Source organism: Narcine bancroftii, chromosome 4 (genome assembly GCF_036971445.1).
Source record: "Narcine bancroftii isolate sNarBan1 chromosome 4, sNarBan1.hap1, whole genome shotgun sequence".
Classification (NCBI taxonomy): Eukaryota; Metazoa; Chordata; class Chondrichthyes; order Torpediniformes; family Narcinidae; genus Narcine; species Narcine bancroftii.
The window spans coordinates 25,667,151-25,695,033 of record NC_091472.1 but is presented as its reverse complement, the minus strand read 5'-3'; the positions used below and the strand labels follow the sequence as shown (position 1 = coordinate 25,695,033).

Below are 27,883 nucleotides of genomic sequence, written 5' to 3'. Positions count from 1 at the left end.
AATTTTAGCCCATATTGAAACTTGTTAAGCATCCAACATTCAATTAATAAATTTCAATTGAGCTGCCTCATAATAATTTTGGAAATTTGGTAACTGTAAGCCTCCTAATGCATATTTCCATGTCAATTTTTGTAATGAAACTAGATGATTTATTCTTCCATAAAATTAAATGAACTGCCGCATTTAGTACCTTAAAAAAAGACTTTGGTAAAGACTGAAAAAGATATTGTATACCAGGAAATATATTCATTTTTATACAATTAACCCTACCTATTAAAGTTAATGGTAAATCTTTCCACTTGATTCCTTGGGATTTGTCAATAAATTAACATATCATCTGCAAATAAATTAATTTTATATTCTTCCTCTCCCACAATTGTACCCTTAATATTAACATTCTGTCTAATAAATTGTGCTAAGGGTTCAATTACTAAACCAAATAAAGCTGGTGACAATGGGCAACCTTGTCACTTGCATCATTTCAAGAGATTTTTCACCTCTCTAGTGTGACTTATTGTTATTGCTGATGAGACCAACTAATGTGTCATCTGTAAACTTGATGACACTGTTGAAACTGGATCTGGTGATGCAGTTGTGGGTCAGTAGTGTCAACAGGAGTGGCTGAGCACACAGCCCTGTGGTGCGCCAGTGCTTAGCATGGTTGTATTCAACATTCTGCTACCAACCCGCACAGACTGCAGTCTTTCCATTAGGAAGTCCAGGATCCAGTTACAGAGAGGGCTGTTGAGTCCCAGGGAGGACAGCTTCTCCACCAGCCTCAGGGGAATGATCATATTAAATGTCAAGCTGAAGTCGACGAGCCTGGTTTATGAGGCGCTTTTCTCCAGGTGGGCCAGAACAGAGTGAAGCGACACAGTTTCTTCTATAAGTGAATTGAAATGGGTCCAGTGTTCTGGGAGGTGTGGTTTGATGTGTTCCATCATTAGGCACTCAAAGCATTTCATATGGTGGAGGTCATTGCCACTGGGCAGTAGTCATTGAGGCCTGTTATTGTCGCCCTCTTAGGTACCGGGATGGTGGTTGTTGAACCCTGCATGAATGATGGATTATTGCAGTAAGGTGTAGATCTCTGTGAAGACTTTTGTCAGTTGGTCTGTGCATTCCTTCAGTACCTGTCTTGGTCATTGTTCTTAGTTCGCAAGGTTGACTTGTGATCCTTTGCCACATGTGCCTCGTGTCACTGGTGTTGCACAGCTGTCTGTGGAACTTCTGTGCATACCCCTGCTTTGCCTTCTGGATTGGATGGGTATGTTCAGCTCTGGATGATCTCAGTACCATCCTACACCCAGGGCTGGTGCTGCGTTTAGGCAAACTAGGCAGCTGCCTAGGGTGCAGTCCTCAACGGGGCGTTGTTGAAAGAGAGCAAATTGTGCCCCACAGTTCAGGTAGACCAAGGGGAAGGTTCAGATTCGGCATCAGGAGCTCCTGTGTGTGCCTGTAGACTGAATTCTGAGGGCAAGGTTTGGAGTCAGGCATCAGGAGCTCCCAACTCCAATCCCTCCCCTTGGCCTACACAAGAGCTCCTGAAGCATGACTCCAAACTCTCCCTTTCTCCTTGGCCTATCCCATACGCACACCGGAGTCTGTTGTGCGCATGTGGTTGTAGGCTGAGGGGAGGGTTCTGAGTCAGTGACGGGAACTCCGGTGTGCGCCTGTAGGCCGACTGCCAAGGGGTGAGTTCAGAGTCAGCATTGGGAGCTCTGGTGTCGGCCGAGGGGAGGAGTTGGACATAGGAAGGTCCAGTGTCTGCCTATAGGCCAAAGTAGAGGGGAGTCTTATGTAAGCCTAAATGTCTATTTGGCTGTTTGAATAAATGAGATATTTACATTTTTTGTTCCAATAATTCTAACATTGATTTGAGTAATTTATTAACACTTCATCAAGAAAAGTCAGTCAGTCCATGACTGGACCCTTTTTAGAAGAACACAATTCATGAGAAGAGGAACCAAGCAGATTTGAGGCCAAAATGGTCCAGGGTAACTCGTTAAGGACAGCTCAGGACAGGTACTAGCAGAATAATTACAGTACAACTTCAATTATCTGAAATTGGATTCTCCAAAATCCTCATTTATCTGAAATTTATTTGGAACCAAACTGACCTCGCAGGTTGGAGGAAAAACAAATTCACTCGACTTGAAATGAGAACAATGATTTTCCTCATTTTCAGGTAACTCCCTCCCCTCTCTCTTTCCATTTCTTTACCTTCTGCTATTGACTTTTATCACCAACTGTCATTCTCAAACTGCATGTCACTGTCTCCCAGCTGCAAGCAGTCTGAAGAATCCCTTGTCCCAGCGTCATCAAGGAGAGTGGCTTCCCAGCAGCAGTGGGACCCTATGGCTCAGTGGCATTCCCTCCCTTCCCCTTCCCTCCCTGGCACACCGAAGTTCCTAACACCACCTGCCCTCAGCCGACTACTGCACACTGACCGGGCTCCCCGATAGGCTTAGGGGAGGATTCAGAGTTGGGACTCGGGTGATGGGAGCTCTGGTGACTGGTGTTAGGTCTGCTTTGTTCATGAATGAGTGAGACAAACACCAGGCTGAGTCGAAATCAGGGTTCTTTGTTCTTTATTACCGGATTGTAACACTTGCGACCAACCAGGTTAGTCGGAGAATGCATTCTGCCGTTATCAGCAAAATGGTGATTTTTTATACCCTTGGATACATGCTTAGAACATCATCATATCATTACTTGTCCAATGACTAAAACTGTTGCTATCCTTTCCCTGCTAGCTTCCTGCCTCTCAATCCATCAATGTCTCTCTTATCTTGTAAGTACAAGGATGCATTTACATCTTGTTACAGCCCTGTACATTCCCATCTCATGATGTTTTACCTAACAGGAGTACAAGGACACCTCCCCTTCTTGTTACTGCCCTGTACAGGGTAACTCCCTACACATTCCCATCTCATGATGTTTTACCTTACACTGGGGAGACACAGGAGCCCACCGACTCACCTGTGAATGTTCCACTGGCCCAGGAAGCCTCCTCGCGGATCAACAGCAGAAGTGGGGAGGTTTCGGGGATCAGTAGTGGCGGTTGGGAGGTCTCTGTGATTGGCGACAGTGTTGTGGCCAGCATTTTTTTTTTGGTGAAAATGGAACAGTATTTTAATGCTGACAAAGCCTTGTTGCTTGTTGTTATTTAAACATTGATACAAGAGATTTGCTGTTGCTATTAGGCTGTTTTTTTTTAAATTACCAATTATCCGGAAAAAAATGTTCATCCGACATATGGTTCCGACTGTTTTGGATAATCGGGTCGTGATGGGTAGGTTTCTCCATCTGTTTAAATCTCTTTGATATTTTTCAAGGAAAGGGGTGTAGTCAAGTTTGTACAAGTTTCCCAACTCTGTCCATTGTTATCCCTAGATATTTAAAATTACCTGATTGCCACTTGAAATGACTCTACTGTTTATATCTTTAATAGTCTGAATCAGTAAGGGGGATAATCCTACTTTTTTCCAAATTTACATTATATTCAGAGATTATGCCATAATCTTCCGGGGTGGCCTGCAATTTGGGCAATGACTCAGCTGGTTCCATCAAGTATAATAGCATATCGTCTGTGAATAGGTTTATTTTATGTTCAGCTTGGCTCACCTTGAATCCCTTTACGTGTGGGTCCTTCCTAATACAGGTACACTATCCTTTATCCAGAACCCTTGGGGGACAGTATGTTCCAAATTTCGGATTTTTCAGAATTTCGGAAAGCCCACCCGAATTGTGCTGCCATATCCACCCCCACCCTCTTCCAGTCGCCCGGCCATCTCCCCCGACCGACCGCTGGTACCTCGGCTGCTTCCCCCAACTGCCGGTCCCCACTCCTGGATTTTGGAGCTTTCTGGATTTTAGATGTCCGGATAAAGGATTGTGTGCCTATATATTCTGCTAATAATTCAGTAGCTAATTCAAATAGCACAGGACAACCATGTCTGCTAGCCCTTCTAACGGGAATGTTGATGAAATTTGGCCATTTGTTATGAACCTTGCTTGTGGTTTAGAATAGAATGTTTTTACCCAATTAATACATGTTTATCCCAGTCCAAATTTTTCCATTACTTTAATAGATATGGTCATTCCAATCTATTGAAGACCTTTTCTGCATCCAGAGATATTGTTACTCTGGGATCTTCTCTGGATTGTGCCAAAAATATTGTATTCAATAATCTTCCTAAGTTGTCAGCAGAATGTTTTTTTTTATAAAACCTGCTTAGTCCGGATTTATTAATTTTGGGAGATATTGGCCCCATCTCTCAGCCAGTGCTTTGGCTCTTATATTGTAATCTGTATTTAATAGCGAGATGGCTCTGTAAAATGCAGGTTTTAACGGATCTGTAGATAGCCGCTTTTAATGGCTGTCTGCACCCGCTGCAGCCACTGTACTCGCTACGATGCTATTGCTCATGCACAAATCCCCACGAAGCGTGCTTGTTGAAAAAGGAGACGGAGCTTGGTTGGTGGCAGAGGGCATTTCCATGGGCTCCTGTATTGTTGAATTTAACAATAAAGCATTCGTCAGAGGTTGCCATTTTGTGTTATCTGGTTATTCATTGCATCAACAAGCAGGATCTTTATTCTCCTTGGGCAACATCACAATTATTGCTGTTGAAAAGTTGTCCAGGAGAGTCTTTGCCTCTACCGCTTAATTAACCACACCCATCGTGAGTGGCATCAACAAATCTTTAAATTTTTTGTAAAACTCAGGCAGGATACCATCCTCCCCCAGAGACTTATTAACTTGTAATAGTCCCAAAGATTTTTCAGTTTCCTCCCTAGTGAAGGGGGTGTCTAATTCTCAGCTGGTCCTCTTGACTCAATCTCAGTTGCTCAATTCCATTCAGAAAGTCATCTATTTTTGTTTGATCCTATGGTGATTCTTAGTTCTGTGTAGTATTGTCTAAAAATATTGTTAATTATATTTGGATCGTGAGATAGTGTTTCTGACTCCAGTTGAACTGTGTTGATCATCCTCGAGATTTCCTCTGTCTTTAGCTACCAAGACAAAAATTTATGTGCTTTTTCTCTCAGTTCGTAACATTTTTGCTTCGATCTCATTGTCTTTTTCCATTTTGTATATATGCTTGTATTGTATTTAAGTTTTTTTACTTATTATAGTTTGGAAGTTGTCCTTTGAGCCAGATTTTTGATATTTCGTTCTCTAATTCGCTAATTTCTTTTTCCAGATTGTTAATTTCCGCCAAATGTTTTTTCTTGACATTTTTAATGTATGATATTATCTGCCCTTTCAAGTAGGCCTTTAATGTGTCCCATATCAGGAAAATGTTGTTACTAGATGGGGAGTTAGTTTCAGAAAAAAACATTAATTTGTTCAACAGCATAGAATTTAGTTGTAACCTATACATTGATACTGGATCCTCCAGCATCATTATCATCAATACCAAAGGAGCATGGTCCAATAATAATCTAGCTCATTACTACAATTTGACCATCCTGCATTCCAATTGTGCTGACATTAGGAAATAGTCAATTCTGATTAAAGGGGTTTTGAGTAAAAGGACTAGTCTCTAGCTTGGGGATGTAACCATCTCCAGGCGTCTATTAGGTTTAGATCCTTCATATATGCTATTGTGGCTTTTGACACCTTAGATTTTGTCACTGTCTGTGTGGATTTATCCAATATAGGATCTAAACAAAAATTGAAATTAAAACATTGTTTTGTCCTCGAGCTATTTTAAGAAAGACCCTTTATATAAATGGCAGTGTTTGGTGCATAAAGGTTCATAACTGACCAAGCCTCTGAGTAGATATGACAATGTGCTATTATATAATCATCCATTCAGATCCACTACTACCTCCTTCACCACCTCTGGAACATTTTTATTTCACCCCCGGCATGTCAATTTGTAATGTTGCTGGCAACAATATGTCAAATCCAATTTTTTTTTTGTACGTAGAGTTCTTTTAATGGCATCTCATTCTTTCCTCTTCTTGACCAGTGCTGCACTCAAATCAGGGAAAAAGCTGATCCTTGTCCCTTCATCTATCAATGGCCTGTCATGTTGCCTGGCCACATGGAGTATCATCTCCCTGTCTTTATATTTATTTAACCTTATCAATACCGGGCATAGGCATTGGTTCGGCCTTGGTCAGGGACCGGAGGTTCGATGGGCCCACTCAATTACAATTACAGGCTCACTATGCCTGTTAATTCCCAGGATCTTAGGGATCCATTTCCCCCCAAAAAAACATTGATTCTTGTCCCTCCTCCCCTTAGCCCCACAATCCTTACATTCTGCTGCCCGTTACAATTTTTTAGCAAATCCAGTTTCTCCAGCAGTGTCTCTCTTTCCACTCTCCAGGTATCTGTATAGTTTTCAATTTTCTCCAGTCTGTCCTTCAAGTTCTCCATTTTGTCTTTGGCAGTTGCCATGTGGTTGATTAGAATGGCGAGTGGAATCTTCATTTCGCTCACTCCTTCCATTATCTTTTGGCCCTCCCATCTGGAGTCTCAATTTTATTAGCCAGCGATTGTACGATGCCTGTCACATTGCCAATTGTTGGCGCTGGGGTCTGCTGCTTGCCAGCCTTGGGCTCTTTGCTATCATTGCCAGGCTCTTCCTGCATTCCATCTCTCTCGTGTGGCGGCTCCAACAGCATTTGTTTCTGGCCATAGGTCTCCTTCATTTCCAGGAGGGATGCTCTATGCTTCTTGCCCATGCGGTGGTGCTTTTTGGGCTTTGTTCTCTCTTTTTCCAGCATTTTTCAGTAAATTTACTAGATTGTGTTGAGGAGCTCTTATGGGATCCATCCATTAAACTCCTCCACATCATGTGACCTCAAAATTTATAACTTCTTAAAATAAATCAACTCCACAATTACTCCTTGCTATTTTTGTCATTATATAAATGATTTTGTTTATCCTAGTTGTCAAAGTTTCATAAAACATGAGAACTTCAAAAGGCCGACTAACAGAAAAGCATTCTTGAATTCCCATGTGTAAAGCCATGCTGAAATTTTATAGTTACATTTTTCTCAGGGTTCTCTATTAATGCATTGCAAGTTCTCACAGTTGTTGTTGTGTAATATGGAGATACTATCCTTCCGAGCAGCTCTTAAAGAGACATGTATGTAATCAACTTTATTATTGCTATAGTTGGTGCTGTCTCGCAATGGTGCAATCAATAGAGCTACTACCTCACAACTCCAGCGGTCTGGCTTCAGCACTGAACTCTAGCACTGTCTATGACCCTGTGACCATGTGAGCTTCCTCTGGATGTTTCAATTTCCTCTCTAATCTCAAAGATGTCGGCAGGTAGATTATTGGCCATTGGTGAGGTGTGTAAGTGAGTTGTAGAATCTGGTGGGAAATGATAGAAATGTGGGGAAAAAAAAGGAATACCATAGATTTGTAAAAATGGTTATGGGAACTTTAGAGCAAACTTGATGGGCCTAAGGGGGATTTTCATACTGCATCATTAGTGGAAAATTCTTCACTCAGAGTGGTGGGAGTCTGGAATGAGCTGCCATCTGATATGGTGAATGTGGGCATGACCATGTGTTTTAAAGACTAAATTGGATGGGAGAGACCTGGAGGGTTATGGAATGGGAACAGGTCAGTGGGACTAGGGAGATGGTGGATGGCCTGTTTTCTATGCTGTAGTGTTCTATCATTTCTTGTGGAAAAATGGACACTGGAAGGTATATAGACTTGTGAAGGAAAAGGTCTTAATGTTGTGTCGCCCTTGGCGGCGGTATGCATTCTACTGAATGCCCTTTAGTTCAGAATGATTTGTGTGCCAAAATATTTTCTTTTGTATTTGAGAAAGATGATCAAAGATTGATATATTTCTTATTCTTGCAATCTAATATGTATGTCCGTTTGTCTGTTCTCCATGCAAATCAATATGGAGCACTCTAGAAATTATCAAGGAGGTTCAGTAGGGGTAACATTTGATGCCCACTGTCACGACCACATTGAATTGAATCTTTAAGGCTGTAGGAAGTTCCGAAGTGTTTTGTGACCAGCTTGCACTGATTTGCATTACTGTTTACTATAATTGTGGTAACATGATGCTGACATGACCTTTACTACCATCTGAAGTTCAAAAAAAGATTTTGAACTTGCACCAGGGACAGCTCAATTAGTTACATCAATGTACATTCAGAATAAAAACAAGTGGCCAAAACCCAGTTCAATATGGGCAGCTTTTGCAGCAGCTACTTGGTAATGCTCATTGCTACAAGTCAGTTAACACTGTTCCTAGTCAGACTTGAGTGGTTAACTATCGCAAGAATTTCAAAATTCACTGGACCCTCCAGGAGTCCCACCACATTGTCTCATTCTAAAAGTAGTTGCACCAGTCATTCTCCTTCGTAACTTGGATCCACTGTGCCTGTACAATGGAACAAGACTGGCTGCTAGGAAGCTTCTGCCTCATGTTATTGAGGTGGAAATACTTTCTGGATGTGGCAAGGGAGAAGTTGTACTCATTCTGAGAATTCCCATCATTCTCACTGATATGCTCTTTGAGTTCAAGAGACTTCAATTTCCCATTCGCTTGAGCTTTGCCATGCCCATCAACAAATCCCAAGGTCAGATGTTGAAGGTAGCGGGACTACAATTGGAAGAGCCCTGCTTTTCCCATGGGCAGATCTACATTAGATGTTCACGTGTTGGAAGAACTAGGAACATTGTTTATTATGAAGCCTTTAGCTGAGAATTGTTTGTCTATGTTTTGCCAGAGGTCAACTTTGTTTGAACCTTGTTACAAAGAATATTAATGTTGTGTTTGAAAAAATATATTTATGCAGAACTACCATGAAGATTTTTTTTTGTTTCAACCATGTAGTCAACAACTGGGTGTTTTATTTCCCGGGCAATGCCAGGTATCCTGCTAGTTTAAAATAAATTTAGCAGTTTCAAGTTTTGTCCTTTTCATTTTTTCCATAAAACATCTGTTTTTGAAAATCAAAGTTGGCAATTTTTTTTGGTGGGGGGGAATGCAAGTCGTTGGCCTTGCCTAGGGCGCAAAATAGTCTGGCACCAGCCCTACCTACATTCTGTCCTGAAGGCAGCATCACGACCTCTGCATCCAACCATGATTTCTGATTAGCTCTGGTTGTGAAGCATTTGATCTCACTGACACCCTCAATGCACTGAGCTCATACACTTGCTAATGTAGCCAGTCACTGAGCTTGTGCGCTTCTCTACATTTACATGATCGTTGAAGGTGGCTACCTCCCTGAAATAGCTCCAATCCATGGTCTCAAAGCAGGCTTGCAGTGCTGCTGTGCCCCCCACCCCCTCCCCTGCTCTCTGGCCATGTCCTGATCTCACCTCCGAACTAACCTAGTTTGCCTCTCTGGCAGACTGTACACCATGTTGAAACCATGGTAAGACCGTTTTCAAGTTGGCATGATCAAACTCACTGTCACGGTGGGAAGTCTGGGCTTCATACATGGCACCATGAAGCTCTTTAATGGCTTCACCTTTATTAGCCAAAGGCAGAACATAGACTGTGGCAATCAGCATGGCCGAGAATTCCCTGGGCAGGTAGAAAGGACTGCATTTCACCAGGAGGTACTCTATCTCTGTTGAGCAGAAGGTCTTCACAACATGTCCTCGATGGAGGGAAGACTGGTGCCCGTGATGTTGCAGGCTGAATTAATCCCCTGGATCCACTTAGGACTTTTCCTGTCCTAAGTGTTGGCACGTTCGAACACCTATGTACCAGACGGTGATGCAACAAGTTGGAATTCTGTTCATGTTCGCCTGCATTGATCCATTAAATCCTACCTATCCATAAATTTAGATGGCATGATTAGAGTAGCAGCGCAATGCTAATACAGCGCCAGTGACCTAAGTTCAAATCGGGACTATCTCTAAAGAGTTTTAACCTGCATGTGTTTTTCCCCCCCCCAAGGACTTCTGTTTCCTCCAAAATGACTGGGGTTGTTAGGTTAATTGTGTGGCACGGTTTCATGGGCCATACAATTAACACATTGTTTTTAAAAATCTCTGTAAATGTCTTTTGGATGACATAATTGCACTCGCTTGTGTAGCTTCCTCTGGTAGCTCATTTCAGATCCAGACTAACCTTTGAGTGAAAAAGTTTCTCCTCAGGTTCCTCTTCAATCTCTCCCCTCTCTCCTTAAACCTAGAATCAGCTACATTGGGAAATAGACTGTGACATTTGCTTTAACCATGTTCTTCATGATTTTATGGTTACCCTTAGCCTCCTATACTCCAGAGAATAATGGCCCAACGTATCCATCTTTGACCTCTAACTCATGCCCTCTAGTACTAGCAGTATCTCCATGAATCTCCTCTTCACCCCCTTCCAACTCATTGCTATCCTTCCTATGGCTGCACACAGTTCTCCAAATGTAATCTCACCAATATCTTGTTCAGGGTATTGTTCAGATTCCAATTCTGACCATATAGAATTTATATGTTCTCTCTGTGACCTTATGGGTTTCCCACTGTTCACTTTTTTTCTCAAAGATGTAGGATCTACCTTGTGGTAGAATTTGGTTGAAGTTGAGGGAAATGTGGAGAAAAAGAAATAGGATTTGAGTAAATTAGTGGTGGGCTTAAGATCTTATTTCCACATTATAGAACTTAAGCCTTTTTGACTCCATGTCTTGGTTTTGAGGGGCAGCAAAAAATGCATTTTCTCTGTCCCAGTTTTCCAGGACTGGTTTTATATCCAATCACCAGCTGGTTTGTACTGGTGACCATTTACCCATGGATACAGTCTAGAGTATATATTATGAAAGGTTAAAAATCGCTGGAGTCCAAAGGGTTAATAAAATATTTCACTTGAGTTGTTCAGGAATAGATCTATTTTACAAAAAAAAATGTTCTTTGGAAAATTTGGTATTGCCAAGACAAAATGTGTGCAGCCACCCTTCAAAGTAGTCTAAATCCTTGGACAAACTTGCAATACAAGTTCAGCTTTGGGCCCAAGTGGTGCATTTATTTTTCCGTTTTGGGGTATCATTCAGAGTTCTGCTCTTGTGGGATTTTTATTTTATGAATAATAAATCTTCAGTCAAGAAGATTCAAGATTCCTTTATTGTCATGAACATAAATACTGTATACAAAATTGGTCAACTTTTGATGGCTGCAAAGGCACATGAAGAGGTGTCACTAGCTTGGTGCGCCCATCAATAAAAGAGGGAAGCAAAAGAGAGTCCCTTTAGGGAAGGCAAGTGTGGATTTGCCTCCTGTGCCCCCACTGTAGCTGTTCAGTTTCCTGTCTGTTCTTGAGGTGAACCTCAATTCAGGTAACTGCCAAAACGCAAGGGCCCTCGTGAGACTCATCACCTGGGCACCATCATGAATTCTGATCCCGATACCTTGTTGTCATGAGGCAGTCTCTAGCAGCCTGATGATAAGTCCTTTGTCTCTGATTCCTGTTACTGGTCTGCTGCTGTGGTCACCTTCTCTGCAAGGTCCTCTCCCAGGCTTCTCCTTCTTGGCAGGGTGGTGTTCTCCCCCTTTTTTGGCCCTGTTCTGAACTCTGGAGCCTACAATCCTCGTGGTCTGTGGTAATCACTGGTGCTGTGAACTTAGGCACTGACCTCCATGGGTTCTCAGATTTTAATTTTAAAAAAGCACACTGGCAACCTTTTCTACAGCTGTTCAAAACTTGTATTTGGCCATTAGTGTAATGACCAAGTCAAGTTTAGTATCATCTGATTGCACAAGTAGAACCTGACTAAACAATGTTCTCCAGTCCTCAATGGAAAACATGCAGACACACAACCAGACGTAGCTCACATACAGACAAACAATACACATGCAAGACAAGTATTTCATCCATACAAATAAATGTTACTTTGTGAATATAAAAGTCTCAGATGGTTAGTGTGAGCAGTTCCTTTGGTTATTTAGCATTCTCACTGCTTGTGAGAAGAAGCTGTTCCTCAGCCTCGTGGAGCTGGCTCTGATATGCCTGTATCTTTTTTCCTGACAGGAGGAGCTGAAAGATGCTGTGTGCAAGGTGGAAGGGGTCCTCAGTGATTTTGAGTGCCCTCTTCAGACAATAATCCTGCAAGTATAGCTCACTGTGAAGATGCGTAGAAAGTTGACATGATGGTGGCTCTGTCTTCTCAGGAAGTACACTTGCTCTTGCGTCTTCCTGACAAGTGAGATGTGTGTCCACGATAGGACACTAGTTAAGTGAACTCTTAGGATCAGGCAGCAGGATCTTGCAAAACAGCACTGTATCTCTGCTCCTCTGGGTTGACACCAGAAGCAGACCTGCCATTACAGCACCTGCAACAGCTTGGATTAGCTGCTGGGGAAAGCTAGCTTGTGGTTACTTTTGCCCCCCACCCCACTCTACTCACAAATTCAGTTGCAAAGTTATGTTGCACCTTTGACATTTTAAAACATTCCTTCAAAGGCAGTTAACTTGCCTTGTCAATGCTGCTTGTTAGTGGGATGTGAATGGGAGAATTCTCCCCAATCTACGTGATCTACCAGGATCGTTTTCTGAAGAAGACGTGCCAAATCATTGAGGACCCCCTTCCACCCTGCACACAGCATCTTTCAGCTGCCTCCACTGGGAAGGAGATACAGGAGGATCAGAGCTAGTGCTACCAGGCTGAGAAACAACTTCTTCCCACGGGCAATGAGAATACTGAGTGACCAAAGGAACTGCTTACATTAACTATCCGTGACTCTCATTCACAAAACTATATTTATTCATTTGTATATATGAAGGTTTGTCTGTGTGTTGTGTTTGGTTGTGTGTCTGCCAGTTTTGCACCGAAGGCTGGAGAATGCTGTTGCGTTGAATTGTATTTGTGCAATTAGATGACCATAAACTGGATTTATGATTTTACATCTGATACAACATAATCAAATATTGGAGAGTGGTTTGTCTAATGCTGTCTTCTTCCCAACATGTGAATACTCTCAACATTTAGTTTGAAAAGGGGAATTCGGCCACCAGGTGGAGTCATTGTAAAACTAATCTGCTTCATCAATCCTAATTTAATTAAAATGAAAAGATCAACGTCAAAAGGTAATGTGTTATGATATATCAAGTGTAATGAAGTGAATGATTACACAAAAAAAAGTGCATAGGGAAAAAGAGATACTGGGCCATGCAGCTACCCTCTTATTATGGAAGCTTTTGTGCATTTTCACTCTGGTACACTTACTTCTCAAAGCATTTATTTATTGTAGTTAAAAAAAATGGTGATCTTTATCTTTTTTGTCAGCCATCATTTGAATGTAGGCAAAAGAAACTGTAGATGCTAGAATCTGTACAAAAATCCAACTGTAACAGTGGGCAAAGCAGCATCTGTGGATTCAAAGGGATAGTTGACATTTCAGACTGAGACTGCATCAGGACTGACAGTGAAGAAAGGATGACATTAATGTGCCCTGCTAGCCTCTAATTTCCACCAAACACAGCCCAATTCTACCACCAGGGCCTTTTTCCCTGCTCTTCCCTATCAAATACTCTGCAAGGACAAGCACTGGGTATACTAGTCTGAATCTCTTTTCCTCCTTCACCAAAGCCCCGTCACCTTTTCATTACATCTTTCCACACAGCCAAAGGAGATAGTAACAAATGGCCTTTTATCTCTTCCCTTCCTATCATCTCAACCAGCAGCCAGAACAGTGCTCCTACGTGAGCCAGTAATTTATTTATAGTGCTGTGCATCTGCCAATCATGATGTAAAACAAATAACTTCAGATGTTGGACTCTGCAGCAAAATGAGAAATGTTGGAAAAGCTCATAATTTTAAACAGGATTGTAGGAAAAGAAAGCAGACTCTGTTTCAGGTTGAAGATCTTTTATCAAAACCCATTTGTCAATGTGATGGATCAATTAATTTTTGTCAGAACTGAGAAAAGTTGTAAAATATATTAAGTTGTAGAGAACGGAAGGGGTAGAGAGAACAACTGAAATGCCTGTGTAATCATGAAATCTAGTGAACTAGTGGTTCTTCAATCTAAGACCACTGATCACAGGTGATTTGCCAGGCTGAAATTTAATAGAAGGATATGTATGGAAAAAGTAGAAAAAAAGGAAAAAAATGTTTGAAGTTTTATATACTGGAAAAACAGTACTATTGACATTCCAAGTGTAAACTAAAATTGGAATGCAGAAAGTACTCATTAGGCCAGATAGCATTTGTGGAGATTGAAAGACGACCTGTGTTGTAGTACCCGGTGAGCCATTCACACTAGACCATGAATTACCTGGTTTATGTGGATATTGCAGATCTAATGGCACCAGGTATAGCAGGTTGGTTGTTCACATTGCAGCTGAGTCAACTTGGCTGGGCTCTGGTACAACCCCCTATCAAGAATCAGAGCCTGTTTGATTTTTACCCCCACCCCACCTGATTGGGATTGTTCTCACTGCCATGTGACTCACTAAATTGCCTGTTTCAAACCATGTTATTTGGCAATGTGAAAAGGGCTATTGTCTCAGGCTGATACGCCCTCAACAGCTCAGGAAAGATTGTTTATCCAAAGTTACTCAATATTTTCTTTAATCCTAAAGGCTGAGAGATGTAAAGTCAGATGAGACCCAGTTCCTCCATCTTACTTTATGTTAAACATTGTTTTTTAAAAAAAAAAATTTAATTTTGATTTTCCACAGACACGTAAATCCAATAAACAAAATATTTTCAAACCAACTTTTTAATTATTTCCCAAAATATTCCTACACCCCACTAAAATATTCTTAAGCCCAATGCCCCACCAGAATATTCCCACACCTACTGGTGGGGCGTATGACCCACCCTGAGAATCTATGTTCTTTTCGATAACTCATATTTAATCCTCAACTGCTCAAGTGACATGAGCTGGCCTCGATGGTAACAATCCTCCACACCTGATCCCCTTCCGGCACCAGGTGTCCAGGATCTTAATGCCAAGAGTCATGGGTATTAAATTGTTCTAGGTCAAAGGCATTTTAAGAGATAACCCCACCTTCAATCCAATACATCGATTTATTCTTTGCCATGTCTGGCATATGTTTTATTATGGGGTTATCTATTTTTTAAAACTAACTCCTGCTATCTTTTCCCCTATCGCATGTAACACAATTTGAGCCCAGGAAGGGGGACACCCTCCCTCAAAAAATGAGGCAACAAACCACTCCTGAGATGCCCAGTAGTATTTTTTAAAATCTGGCAGTTTTAAGATCCCCAATTTATATTCCCATGTCAACTTTTACATGGAGACTCTAGACACTTTACCATTTCACAAAAAGTTTCTGACATGTCCATTAAGCACTTTAAAGTAGTACTGGGGCAACAAAATGGGCAGTATTTGAAAAAAATAATGTAGTCTTGGCATCACCTTCATTTTTACACAGTTAACTCTGCCCACCAATGTTATGGGGAGAGTTTTCCATTTAGCCAGGTCCTCCACCATCTTCCGGAGCAAAGGGAGATTATTTATATATATATTGTGTAGGTCTGTATCCACTCTTAACCCTAAGTATTTATTGCCTTCCTGTAGTCACATGAATTGGCTTTCCTGTTGGTAGGGTCTAAAATCTCCTTTCAACAAAGGCATGATTTCACTTTTATCCAGATTAACCTTATACCCAGAGAACTTCCCGTAATTCTACAGTATGGTCCTCATTCTGGCCAACGACCCACCCCCAAGGTCCTGTCAAATACACTAACACATCGTCCGCAAATAGGTTGTGTATTCCTGTGACAAAATATAGATATGTTTTTGGGAGATAAATTGGAGGCGGGTTTGTTAGTTTAGGACACATACAAACACTTTAAAACAGATCTTATTTAAAATACTAGAGCTCTGCTAATGCTAAACATGTCAGGGCCTCAGAGCCTTTGCAAAAGCTTTGGAGAGTGCCCAAGCGACTTCACTAATGGATTGTTGTAAAAAAAGGCAACAGATGAAAGAGCTTGTCAGAGCCACACTCTGTCTGCATTGGAACTTGCTGTTCTAAGAGGGTCATGTGGTTTTGCAAGCAGAGAGAGTCAAGCAGGCTTTCTCTCAGAGAGACAGAGATCAGTTCTACAGTGTTACAGAAAGTAACAGCAAATGGGACACTGGAACAGGACAAGCTGGCAAGCTTATATAAAACTCCATTTGGAAGACGGGTTGTAAATGCTAAGTTAAGCCTGGTCAAAGCCCTTGTGCTTCAGGCAAGAGGAGAGGACTGACTATCTATGTTTCACTTGGAATAAGAAAAACAAAAAGGAACTCTGGTAACCTGAAACAAAGAGGTTATCTGGAGAACCCCTGAGGGGCAATTTCTGTCAGCAAGACACTGAAGTGGCTGATGGAAGTAAATGAGTTGTGGGTGTCGTGGAACAACAAATCTCTCCCTAAAAACTCACAAGAACCTTCCTGAGCAGTAACCATTTACCTTTCAAGCACTAAAGCCTGGTGAACTTCATAAATTTTAAATTCTGGACACAGTATAAGAATTTCCTGCAACCAGTGAACTTGGAGGAATGAGAAGTAACAATTTTCAAAGAACTTTTCTGAACTTACACACACATTACATACACGTGCGCTTAGAATTAGAAGGGGGTTAAGTTAGGTTAGTTAAGTCAATAGTGATAAGTTAAAGTGTGATTCTATTTTCATGTTTAAAGATAATTAAAAGCAACTATTGTTTAAGTAAGTAACCATTTGTCTTGGTGAATATCTATTGCTGCTGGGTTTTGGGGTCCTCTGGGCTCGTAACAATTCCACCTGCCCTACCTTGAGCCCCTTTATATCTGGATCCTGCGGAATGGTTTCCACCAGCGGTTCAATGGCTAGTATAAACAGAGCTGGGGACAGTGGGCAGCCTTGCCTACTAGATCTACTCAGCAGGAACACTGGAGGCATCTGTCTGTTTGTGATGAATTTAGCCTTGAGTTTATAATACAATGTATTATAAATGATAAATGTTTGACCCAGTCCAAATTTTTCCATTGTCTTAAACAGAAAATCCCACTCCAATCTATCAAAGGCCTACTCCGTATCCAAGGATACGGCTACTCCCAGGTCTTCCCCTAACTGTGCCAGGTGTATTATTTTGGGCAATCTAGGTACGTTATCTGCTTATTGCCTCTTTTGAAAAAATCCAGCCCGATATGGCTTTGTTAATTTCAGCAAATGTTTCAACAACCTATTGGCTAATGTTTTTGCTATAATTTTATAATCTACATCCAATACTGATATAGACCTAAAGGAGGAGGGCTTCAATGGATACCTGTCTTTTTTTCAGGATCACTGTAATGATTGCTGTTGAAAAAGACTGTTGGAAGGTATATGTATCCACTGCCTGATCCACCACCTACATAAGCAGGGGCATTAAAAGGTATTTCAATTTTCTATAAAATGCGAGGGGGAAACCATCCTCTCCCAGTGATTTACCTGCCTGCAGAGCACTTAGAGTATGTTCGATCTCTTCTCTAGAGAAGGGAGCATCTAGCTCCTCTTGATCCTCCTGATCCAAATTTGGTAGTTCCAACAAAAGCAAGAAATCATCTATTTTGTCAGGGTACCCCACCCCCCACCAGATTCTGATTTATATAGTTCTTTATAGAACTTACTAAATGTATCATTTATTTCTTTTGGCTTATATGAAATCTTGCCTTCCCTATTTGAATCACATTAATTGTCTTCAAGACTTCTTCTGCCTTCACCTGCCAGGACAAGACTTTATGGGCCCTTTCCCCCAGCTCATAATACTGTTGTCTTGATGTTATGATCAGCTTCTCTGTTTTGTATGTCTGCAATGTATTGTATTTGAGCTTTTTATTCATTAAATCCCTATATTTTTCCTCTTTTTTCCAATTAAGCGATGTCCTGTTCCAAATTATTAATTTCCTTCATATATACCCTTTTTTAAAATCCTTTTAATGTATCCAATTATCTGTCCCCTTCAATAAGCCTTTAAACATTGTTGAAGAAGTTCAAGAAGTCAAACAAAAAGTTGGTGATAGTAGGATGAGAGTTAGTGACAAGTAACTGGAGGCCAAGGGACACCTGTGCACACTGAATAGAGATATTCTGTAAAGTGGTCACCCAATCAATAACCATTCTCCATCGATAAAGAATATTTTTAACAACTATTTTATTTCAGATCCAGCATGTCTTTTTAATTTCATTACTTGTACTAATTAGTGAATTTTCTTTACATGTCTTTTAATATTGATGATGTATCAATTTTATCCACAGTACGATAAAATAAGAAAGGCCCTTAATATTCTCACTTTTATCTTTCAGGGCACCATGATCTTCAAATTAGTATTTTTAAGAATACCCTTCTCTGATGCTTAGATAATCCCGTGATCATATCCATATTCTTTTCCTTCCAGCCAAGAGATTTGAACCAGTTATTGTACTTCATTACTAAAATCTGTCATTTCAAATGTATAATAATCTTTGAACAGTACAAAGATCTTTCTGTACTTGAAAGGTTGTTAAGGGAACAACTGCCCTCAATGAGAAACAAAGTGTAAACAATGCCCCCAGACAAAAGTTGTGAAAATAATACATCTCCTATTTGTTGTAAAACCTAATAATTTGTGTCAACTTCTGCTTGAGTGAAAGGACATGTAAACTGACAATAAAATAACTACTCCAAGTGCAACAAACTGAAATGTTACTCAAAAAAAAATCTCCATTACCAGTATTGCCAGAATGTTGCTTGCATATGTTGTACAATGCAGTTCATAACTGTTTGACTTTAATGGATATAGTGTTCTGTTATAGCAGGATACTGTTTCAGTTAATGACCACAATTTTTCATGCCTTCTAGTAATCTCTCCGGTTGGTATAGATTTTCAGTAATAAGTGAACACAATTTGTAACTTGGAAGACTCTGAAATTTTTTTTTCAAGTATGTATTCAAATGTTCCATATACAATATCTTGAGTAAAACACAAAAATCTGCAGACACCGTGGTTGAAGTAAAAACACAAAGCTGGAGAAACTCAACTAGTAAATCAATGTCCTTTATATAGCAAAGGTAGAAATACATAACCAACATTACGGGCTCGAGCCCTTCATCAAGGTATGGAAAAATGTCATAATTGTTCACATGCAGAATAATTGAGTTAGAAAATGTTTTTCTTTATTATCAGATTTCTGTTGCTCAGTTTTGTCTGTTTTCCTTGCAAGTGAATGTAGGAGGAAGGATGAGTAAATTTGCCGATGTCCCATAACTTGGTGGTGTGGATAGTAAGGAACATTGTCTAAGGCTACAACAGGAAAGTTGGAAGGAGCATTGGCAAATAAGATTTAGTCCTGACAATTGCATTGTGATGCATTTTGTAAAGTAATATAAGAGTAGGATATACAGGAAAACTGTATCTGGTGCCGATGGAGATTCGTAGATGCTGGAGAGGGGAATTTTCCAGTTGCTTGAGACTGCATGTTGCGTGATTGGCGAACTTATTGCTGAGATGGGGGGGGTGGGGGTTGGCAGTTTTAGCCCTTTGGACTCTGGCCATTTTTAACTTTCCGTAATACACACTACGACTGTATCCATGGTTAGGCTACAGTATGATCACCAGTGTGAGCCAGCTGGTGGTTGGGTATAATACGAGTCCCGGAAAACAGGGACACAGTGTATGTGCACTTGTTGGTAGTCCCTGATACCAGGACATGGAGTCCAAAGGGTAAAACTTTCGTATTTTTTAACCTATTTATTTTTTGTAATTTTTTTTGCCATTTTTTTGAGGCTGCCTGTTGCTTGAATTCTGGATAGCAGGGATTTTACTGGATTATAGTAAATAATATTGTACAGAGGAATATTAATGAACAGAGACTTGAGCTACCAAGTTCATTATTTCCTGACAATGGCGATGCAGGTGGAGTGTGTATTGAAGAGAATTCAGCTTTATAAAACACCACTTGGAGAATTGTGTGCCATTCCAGTTGTGACACTTTTGCGATTGTGCTGGAGAGTGCTGAAGAAATTCACATGGATTTTGCCTGGATATTTTGTATTTTTTATTTTTTTCCTGAGTTTGTGAAGACTGCTATCCTTTCTAATGTCAGTTTCTGACACTCAGTTGCAGTTTATATTTAAGGGTAATTTAATCTCGGGTAAGGTATTACATAATTTAGTGAATTAGCAGTAGGATCAATGTGTAGAAAATGTGTGTGTTTAGAGCAGAATTTGACTGTCGATTGAAAGGTAGGGGTTGTGTGTTGTATACATCTGCGATAATGGCTGCAAGTTGGGCCTGAGGTTGCATTGGTTGGGTTATGTTTCAAGTTCCCAATAAATCATTTACATAGTAACAAATGAGACCTCTTCCTTCAGCCAATATGATGGATGAATATTTTTCTTTTGTTCCATTAAAGTATTGAAATATTTACAATTGGCAATCTGTTGTAGTTTTATTACTTTTTGGAAATAATACTCCATTGTAAATTACATGGTTTTAAATTAATAATATTGAGAAATATCAAGTACATTTAATATCCATGAACACATTCTTTAAATTTATTCTTGCTCTCTCACTTAAGATGATGAATTCAAATCGAAGCTGTGATGAGTTGTATTATATTTTGTATTATATATTAATGTTTTTTTTTAAAAGAGATAGATTGTGGGGGGGTTTAGTATAGGTCACCACTTCACATCTCATTTAAAATGCAAGAGCTTTGCTGAAAATGAGCCATTGAGGCACCGAGAGTCTTTGCAAAGACAATAAAAGCCATTTTGGAAATGCTTTGCTAAGGATCTTCGAAACAGGTGCAAATGAAATAGTCCGTGCTCAGAGGCTGATGAGATCTTTCAGAGATTGGGTCTGGAGCCCTGCAGGAGGGTCATGTGGTTTAGCAAGGAGAGAGAGAGAGAGAGAACTGACTTCCGCAGTGGCTTTTGGAAGCTTGTGGAAAACCCCATTTTGAAGACAGGTTGTGATTTCTGAGTTCAGCCTGGTGAGAACCCTTTTGGTCCTTACAAGAGGAAATGGCTGGCTGGAGTGTTTCACCTGAAATAAGGGAAACTAAAGGAACTCTATGGTGTCCTGGAAGAAGAGGTTATCACTTTGAAAACCCTGATGGAGTGTTTCTTTAGCAAAACGCTAGAGTGACTGATGGAAGTAAATCAGTTTGCTGCTGGGTTTTAGGGTCCTCAGGGCCTGTAACAATGGCCTGAAATTAGTGGTTCAATCAATGGAAATTTGCTAATCATTAAAATGTAATCTTTGTTGTGGTGTAATGAATTTTAAACCATCCTTCATAACTTTGGAAACTGTATTTGCTGTAACATTTATTTCAAATTTTTTGATCTTGTGCATTAGTTCTGCAGAATTTTCAAAGTAGATAGATCTAACAATATCTCTCTGGGATACCAGAGATAATAAGTTGCACTCCTTTTCTTCCATGCCACGATAATACCCTGTATTATCATGAGGTCTTTAGGTCCACCCAACAAGGTAGCAAGTCTCCATTTAATACCACTGCAGTTGTACAATCAACAAAATTTGGTGCTTAAATGAGTTGGGATTCATTTTTAGAAAAGAAATTTTTAAAAATGGTCGAACAACATGGAAACTGTCCATTTGGACCACCACTAACAGGCTAGCCAGTTGGAACCCACCCATATTAATCCCATCTTCTAGCACTTGTAACCTTCTATGCCAAAGCACGTCTAGATACTTAAACACTACTTTCATCGCTCTATCTAGTACTTGCTATGCTTGTCCCCCTCAAATCTCATCTCCCTTATTCAAAATCTATGTCCTACTGAATACAATGTTTAAAAGTGAACTTTTGTCTCATCTTTTACAGGGTACCATTCATCCATTCCGCAAAACACACAGGTCTCTAGGTGGAAAGTTAACACAGGAGTTTCTGCTGGTTGCAGCTGACAGACGGGTAAATACACCCAATTAAGTTAATGCTAATTTATGTCATATTAATTTAATTTGTTATTAATCAAATTTCAGTCATAAAGGGCAACTTGTCATCAAGGCAGCCAACATACTATAGGACCTCTTTCATCCTGGCTACACTCTCTTCTTGATTCCTCTACCAAGGAAAAGGTTCAAGACCGAAATCCAGCACCAATAGGTGCAAGTTTTGCAGAAACTTAACATGCATTTAAAAAATATCGTCAGAATGGCATGTGACAAAATGAATAGGAATCATCTTTGAAACTTCTGTTTCTTTTTACACTTTTTGAGGCTGCCGAATAAACTTCACAATAATGACCTTTGACTGCCTTTGTAATTATGTTCTTGGTCTTTGTAATGCTTTATGCAAGATGGAGTTGATTTGCTGGCAAAACAAAAACTTCTCACTCTACCATCTATAATATGACAATGGACTTGAACTTGAGAGATTAATTTCATTCATGGTTAATATAGCAGAAGTTTGAGTTCTAATCAATTTGGCAACTTTTTATAATGATGCTTTCATCATTTAAATATGCAAGTTTTGGTTTTTAAACATGTTCTATACTAATTTTTTTCTTTAGATATAACATTTAAAAAAAAAATTTCATGGTTTCGAATGGTCCAAATGTCCTTGCAATTTTTATTTTAATTAGGGTTAAGGAAGACTTAAATCTTGACTGATTATGTATTTTGCATTTTTTTTCTGATGCAACCTTTTTTCCACATAAATATTTCAATTTGTATAACATAATTCTTATCCTGTTTAATGGCACGTTGACTGGTTCACTCTTGCACAGTAGGATTACTCCTGTAATTGAAAATGACTGTGGAGTAAATTAGTGTAGAGATTGCAATGTTGTTAATTCAGTGTTTCCACTTCACAGTCCTGGAAAATATTGCTGTTTGCATTATCAAACTTGATTTGCACTGGCTTTCTGTTGATGTGGTGCAGTTCCACAAATAGTATGGGTAAGTGTAAATATTTGTTTGCTGATTTAAAAAAAAAAAATTATTTTAGAAAACCAGATTTTAATGTGACCTCATCCAGTTGATCAGTCTCCATTTGTCAGCTTGATTTTTAACTTGATAAAATAACCTTATCAACCTAACTGCTGAAACATGCAGAATTATGGTATTGGAAGCAAGCTTTATTTTTTCATTTCTTTATCCTGGAATCTTCTATTTTTGAAAGGATAATTAATTTTAATTTAGCCATGTGGCCCACAAGCCTGATGTTGCCCAATTACTCCCAAATGACCAACTCCCCCAGTACATTTTGTTTTTTGAACAGTGGGAGGAAGCCGAAGCATCTGGAAGAAACCCATGCACAGACAGGGAGAATGTACAAACTCCTTACAGACAGCACCAGATTCAAACCCCGGTCTGGCACTGTAACAGCGTTGGGCTAAATGCTATGCTAACCGTGCTGCCCGATTGTTCTATTGAATTGGTCTGAATTCCATTAGCCTTTGAGATTAGCTTCAACTGTAATAAAACAAGGCTTTAGATTGAGAAACACAAAAATTAAAATGGTTGAAGTTTAAGACTTTGCCAATAGAATCAATGAGATACAAATATAAAGTAAAAGCAATCAATTCACTTAATTGAAGTAACCCTGATGTACACAGCATTGACCATTGGAACAAGCCTGTTGTCTATGTGTATGTAGCCAATTGTGCTATGTAAAAGACTGCAGATTTTTTTGTTGTGAAGAGTATATAACAGGAATATTACTTATTTTACATTTGTCTATTAAATCTGTTAACTTAGCTCACCATACATTTTTTTATTCAAATGTTTCTCAGCTGTGCTTGATCAAAGACTATTATAGAATGCTCAGGTTGGCAAGAAATTTTTCTGGTCTTTGAAATGTAGTTTTTTTAATATGTTGCAAACATTTTTCTTTATTGCTCTCATTTGTTTTTATGATATTCATTTTTATCCATTAACAGATTCAGATTTGTTGTCAGAGTACATACATGATGTCACTTACAACCGTTAGATTCTTTTTCCTGTGGGCAAGGCAGAATTATTACTTATGTTTAGTGCAATAAAAAACTGTGCTCAACATAAACAAGTAAGCAGATAAAGAAATGTAAACAAACTGCCTGCAATACAGAGAGAAAACAATTCAATAAAGTGCAAAAGTAGGAGTTCTTAAATGAGTCCCTGATTGAATTTGTTGTTGAGTCTGATGGTGGAGGGAGAGCAGCTGTTCCTGAATCTGGTGGTGCGAGTCGTGTGGCACCTACACCTCTTTCCTCATGGTAGCAGCGAGAACAGAGCATGTGCTAGCTGGTGTGGGTCCTTGATGATCCAAGTTGTATTAAACACTGAAAGAGTTCTCCAATGTTCTGCTCTTAAAAATGTGCACAAGCAGTAGGAAAATAAATGTAAACTTTTTCTTTGAAGAAGAATTTTAATAGAATACACTTGGCTTTTGCTTTGGCCCCTGATTCTCGACATTCATTTATCTTTATTTTAAATGAGGACTCACTGGATGCATTTTGAGCTTTAACTTCAAAATCAGAATCAGGTTTATGGTCATGAACGTGTCACAAAATTTGTTGTTTTGTGACAGCAGCATTCTGCATTACGGGTGCAAAATTGCAATAAAATTTAGTTTCATAAATACGTCTTTTGCACTAATTATTTATTTTTAAGTATTGTAAGAAAAGTGAGGTAGTGTCCATTCAGAAACCTGATAGCAGTGGAAGAGCTGTTTTTGTAAAATTTGGTGTTCATCTTCAGCCTCCTGTACCTCCTTCCTATTTTTAGAATTTTTTTTCATAAATATGCATATAAAAATTTTCCTTTTAAAAAATATATATAAAACTTTTTCTATCAAAACACAACAATCCCTTCCTTCCCACCCCCTTCACAGTATAAATCCGTACACCCTCAGGGATTACAGTTGGGTTTAAAAAAAGACTTTGGGGAGGTCACATTTTTATAATAGTAGCACTTTTATTATTATATTTGGGCCCCTATATAATCCAAACATTGTTTCCATATTTTCATAAATAAGTCATAAGATTGTATGTGATTTTTTTTCCCACATAGGTATACAACTGTTCATCTCTGTCTTCCATCATGCTATCTGTAGAGGGGAGTCGGATTTCCAAGTAATTGCAAAACATTTCTTAGCCACAGCTAAAGCTAATTTTAAAAAGTCAATTTGGAATTTAGTTAGTTTATTACTTATTTCAATATAGTTGCCCAAAAGATGAAGCTCCGGGTTGATTGCGAAGGCCACCCCTGTTATCCTTGTTAGTATTTCAGTAATATCCTGCCAGAAAGGTCTCACCTTAACACACGACCATGGAGAATGTACAAATGTTCCTATTTTCTATTCCACATGTAAACCACATCTCCGATATTTCTGATTTTGATTTATGTAATTTCGGAGGTGTGAGGTATAATTGGTGTAGGAAATTATATTGTACTAATTTATAATTCATTTATAATTGACGTCTGCTATCCAAACACCAATCAGACCAACATCTTTCCATTATTGCAACTCCTAACTCCGACTCCTCTCTCTCTCTCTCTCTCTCTCTCTCTCTCTCTCTCTCTCGATCCCTGTAAACCTGGTTTTGCACTTCCATTTTGAAGAGCAAAGTACATCTTAGATACAAGTTTAGGTGCATTCCCCGGCCAAACCGTTCGTTTCATTTCACTAATTTCACGTGGGGTCAAGTTTAGGTGTATTCCCCAGCCAAACCATTCGTTTCATTTCACTAATTTCACGTGGGGTCAAGTTTAGGTCTATTCCCCGGCCAAACCGTTCGTTTCATTTCACTAATTTCACGTGGGGTCAAGTTTAGGTGTATTCCCCGGCCAAACCGTTCGATTCATTTAACTAATTTCATGTGGGGTCAAGTTTAAGTCTATTCCCCGACCAAACAGTTTGTTTCATTTCACTAATTTCACGTGGGGTCAAGTGTAGGTGTATTCCCCGGCCAAACCGTTTGTTTCACTAATTTCACGTGGGGTCACGTTTTGTCCCCATCTTTCTCTTAAGATCTGTCTTAAATGGAGAAAGCAAAAGAATGTCCCATTTGCTACTCCATACTTCTTAATTGTTCAATAGACATGAGATCCTGTCATATAATAATCAACAACATCTCTTATTCCTTTATCATACCATGAATTCAATATTTTGTTACTCAGATTCATGGGCTGCAGTACATTTTTACATAATGGTGTCCTCAGCGATAAACCTGCTTTTTTCCCCGTTTCGTTTATTTCTTGCCATATTCTAATCATGTGTATTAATATAGGATTATCCATTTTTTTTGTTACTGACTTAACATTCCACTTGTAGTGGGCCGAGCGACCACGCGGTGAGACATGCTGAATCGCTGCACCAGTCGGCCGACCCACGATAGCATGGGCCCCCCTTCACCACCGAGGAGAAGCCCGTGGATAACGTCACGTGTGGACACGCTGTCGTCATTTCTGGAAGCTGGTGCACATGTCACTGGAAGTAGGCATTCTCTTTGCGCATCGTGGTGAATTCAAACAATGAAATCACTTTACTGATTCACTCTCACTCTGGGTGGATGTCTCTTTATTCTGTAGTGCTGCCATAGTAGACACTACACACTTATAAATAAAGCCCTTCATTGTCTCCTCTTTTATTGAATTCAGTCCCATTTGAATCCACGAAGGGGGCCTGTTTTCTTCAAAGAAAGATGATAGAAATCTTGCTTGTGCTGATATATAATGTTTCTTAAAGTCTGGATCTCTAAGTCCTCCTAATTGATAGTTCCATGTTAACTTTTGCAGTGCAATTTTTGGTACTTTGTTATTCTATAAGAATTGTCATATACAATTATGTTGTACCGTTCGCACTATGTGAGCTTTGAAGTCGAGACTGGTTTATTGCACTGGCAGTAGCGCTTATATAGGCCCCAGACGCTGACATCAGGGCCCCGTGCCATCAGTGTACCAGCCTGGGATTGGCCAGCATTCAGGCCACAGTTCCCCATCTTCCCGCTGTGCAGGAGGTCGCCAGGGACGACAGCCAGTGTCGCCACCAAGTCCGCGCAGTTTCCGCGTTCATTGACCATTTTGTGGGCTGGGGTTAGGGCCGCTACACGATCCCTGCCCCCAGAACCGACAATAGGGCCATTGTCCACTTGCTTGGGGGGGGGGGATCTGCTCCTTGTCGGTGAGGAACGGAGACCCGCTTGTTAGAGTTCAGATGTGCCGGTTTCAGTCAGTCAACGGTAAAAGTCTTCTTCTTATCACTGTCGTTGAGGAAAAAAGTGCAGCCATTGTCCTTGATGACCCTGTAGAGTCATTGTATAGGGGTGGGCAGTGTACGCTCCTTCAAACAAACATGTACTGACAAGTCTGTAAGTACCTGGGGACTTTATGTTTGGGCTGGCCATGTGGTTGGAATTGCCGCAGAACCAGGGACCCCTGTTTTCACCGTGGGACCAGAGACCCCAGTTTTAGCCGCAAGTTCTCAAGGACCCATTGGCCTGAGTGTGATGCACCATGGTGTGATGGAGTGGTGTCCCCAGGAAATTAGCCAGTGCTGCCCAGAGGTAAATTGTGGCATCCTGTCTGAGGTTAGGTGTTCTGGGACCCTAAATTTGGACACCCATGTGTCGATGAATGCCCTGGCACAGGTTTCTGTGGTGGTAACAACCAGCTGGAATGCCTCAGGCAGTGGTCAACCATGGTCAAGGGGTATCTCACCCCATGGGAAACTGGTAACGGCCTCACTGTGTCAATATATGCATAGCTGAACCTGCATCGTGCTGGTTCACAGGTATTTATGGGCGCCCTCTTGTGAATCTGCACTTTGTAGGACTGGCAGATCGTGCAGGTTTTGGCCCACTGGCTGACCTACTTACAGAGGACGTGCCAAATAAACTTTCTTGACTGTGGCTTGGATTGCGGGATGCGCCAGGTTGTAGATGGCATCGAAAACCTGGTGCCTCCAATGGGCCGGAATGATGAGGTGCTGGTCGAGACGTCGCACAATAGTGACAGGTTACCTGGGCCGATG

General features: G+C 40.2%; 1 protein-coding gene across 1 annotated transcript in view; it reads left to right on the top strand.

The window, feature by feature from the left end:
* slc30a6 (solute carrier family 30 member 6) overlaps window positions 1–27,883 on the top strand; it is a 152,355-nt gene that overhangs the window by 17,415 nt on the left and 107,057 nt on the right. Inside the window, exons 3-4 of the mRNA XM_069930962.1 lie at window positions 21,752–21,838; window positions 22,743–22,827. Of these exons, the coding sequence (XP_069787063.1) occupies window positions 21,752–21,838; window positions 22,743–22,827 (172 nt within the window). The remainder of the gene's footprint in view (window positions 1–21,751; window positions 21,839–22,742; window positions 22,828–27,883) is intronic.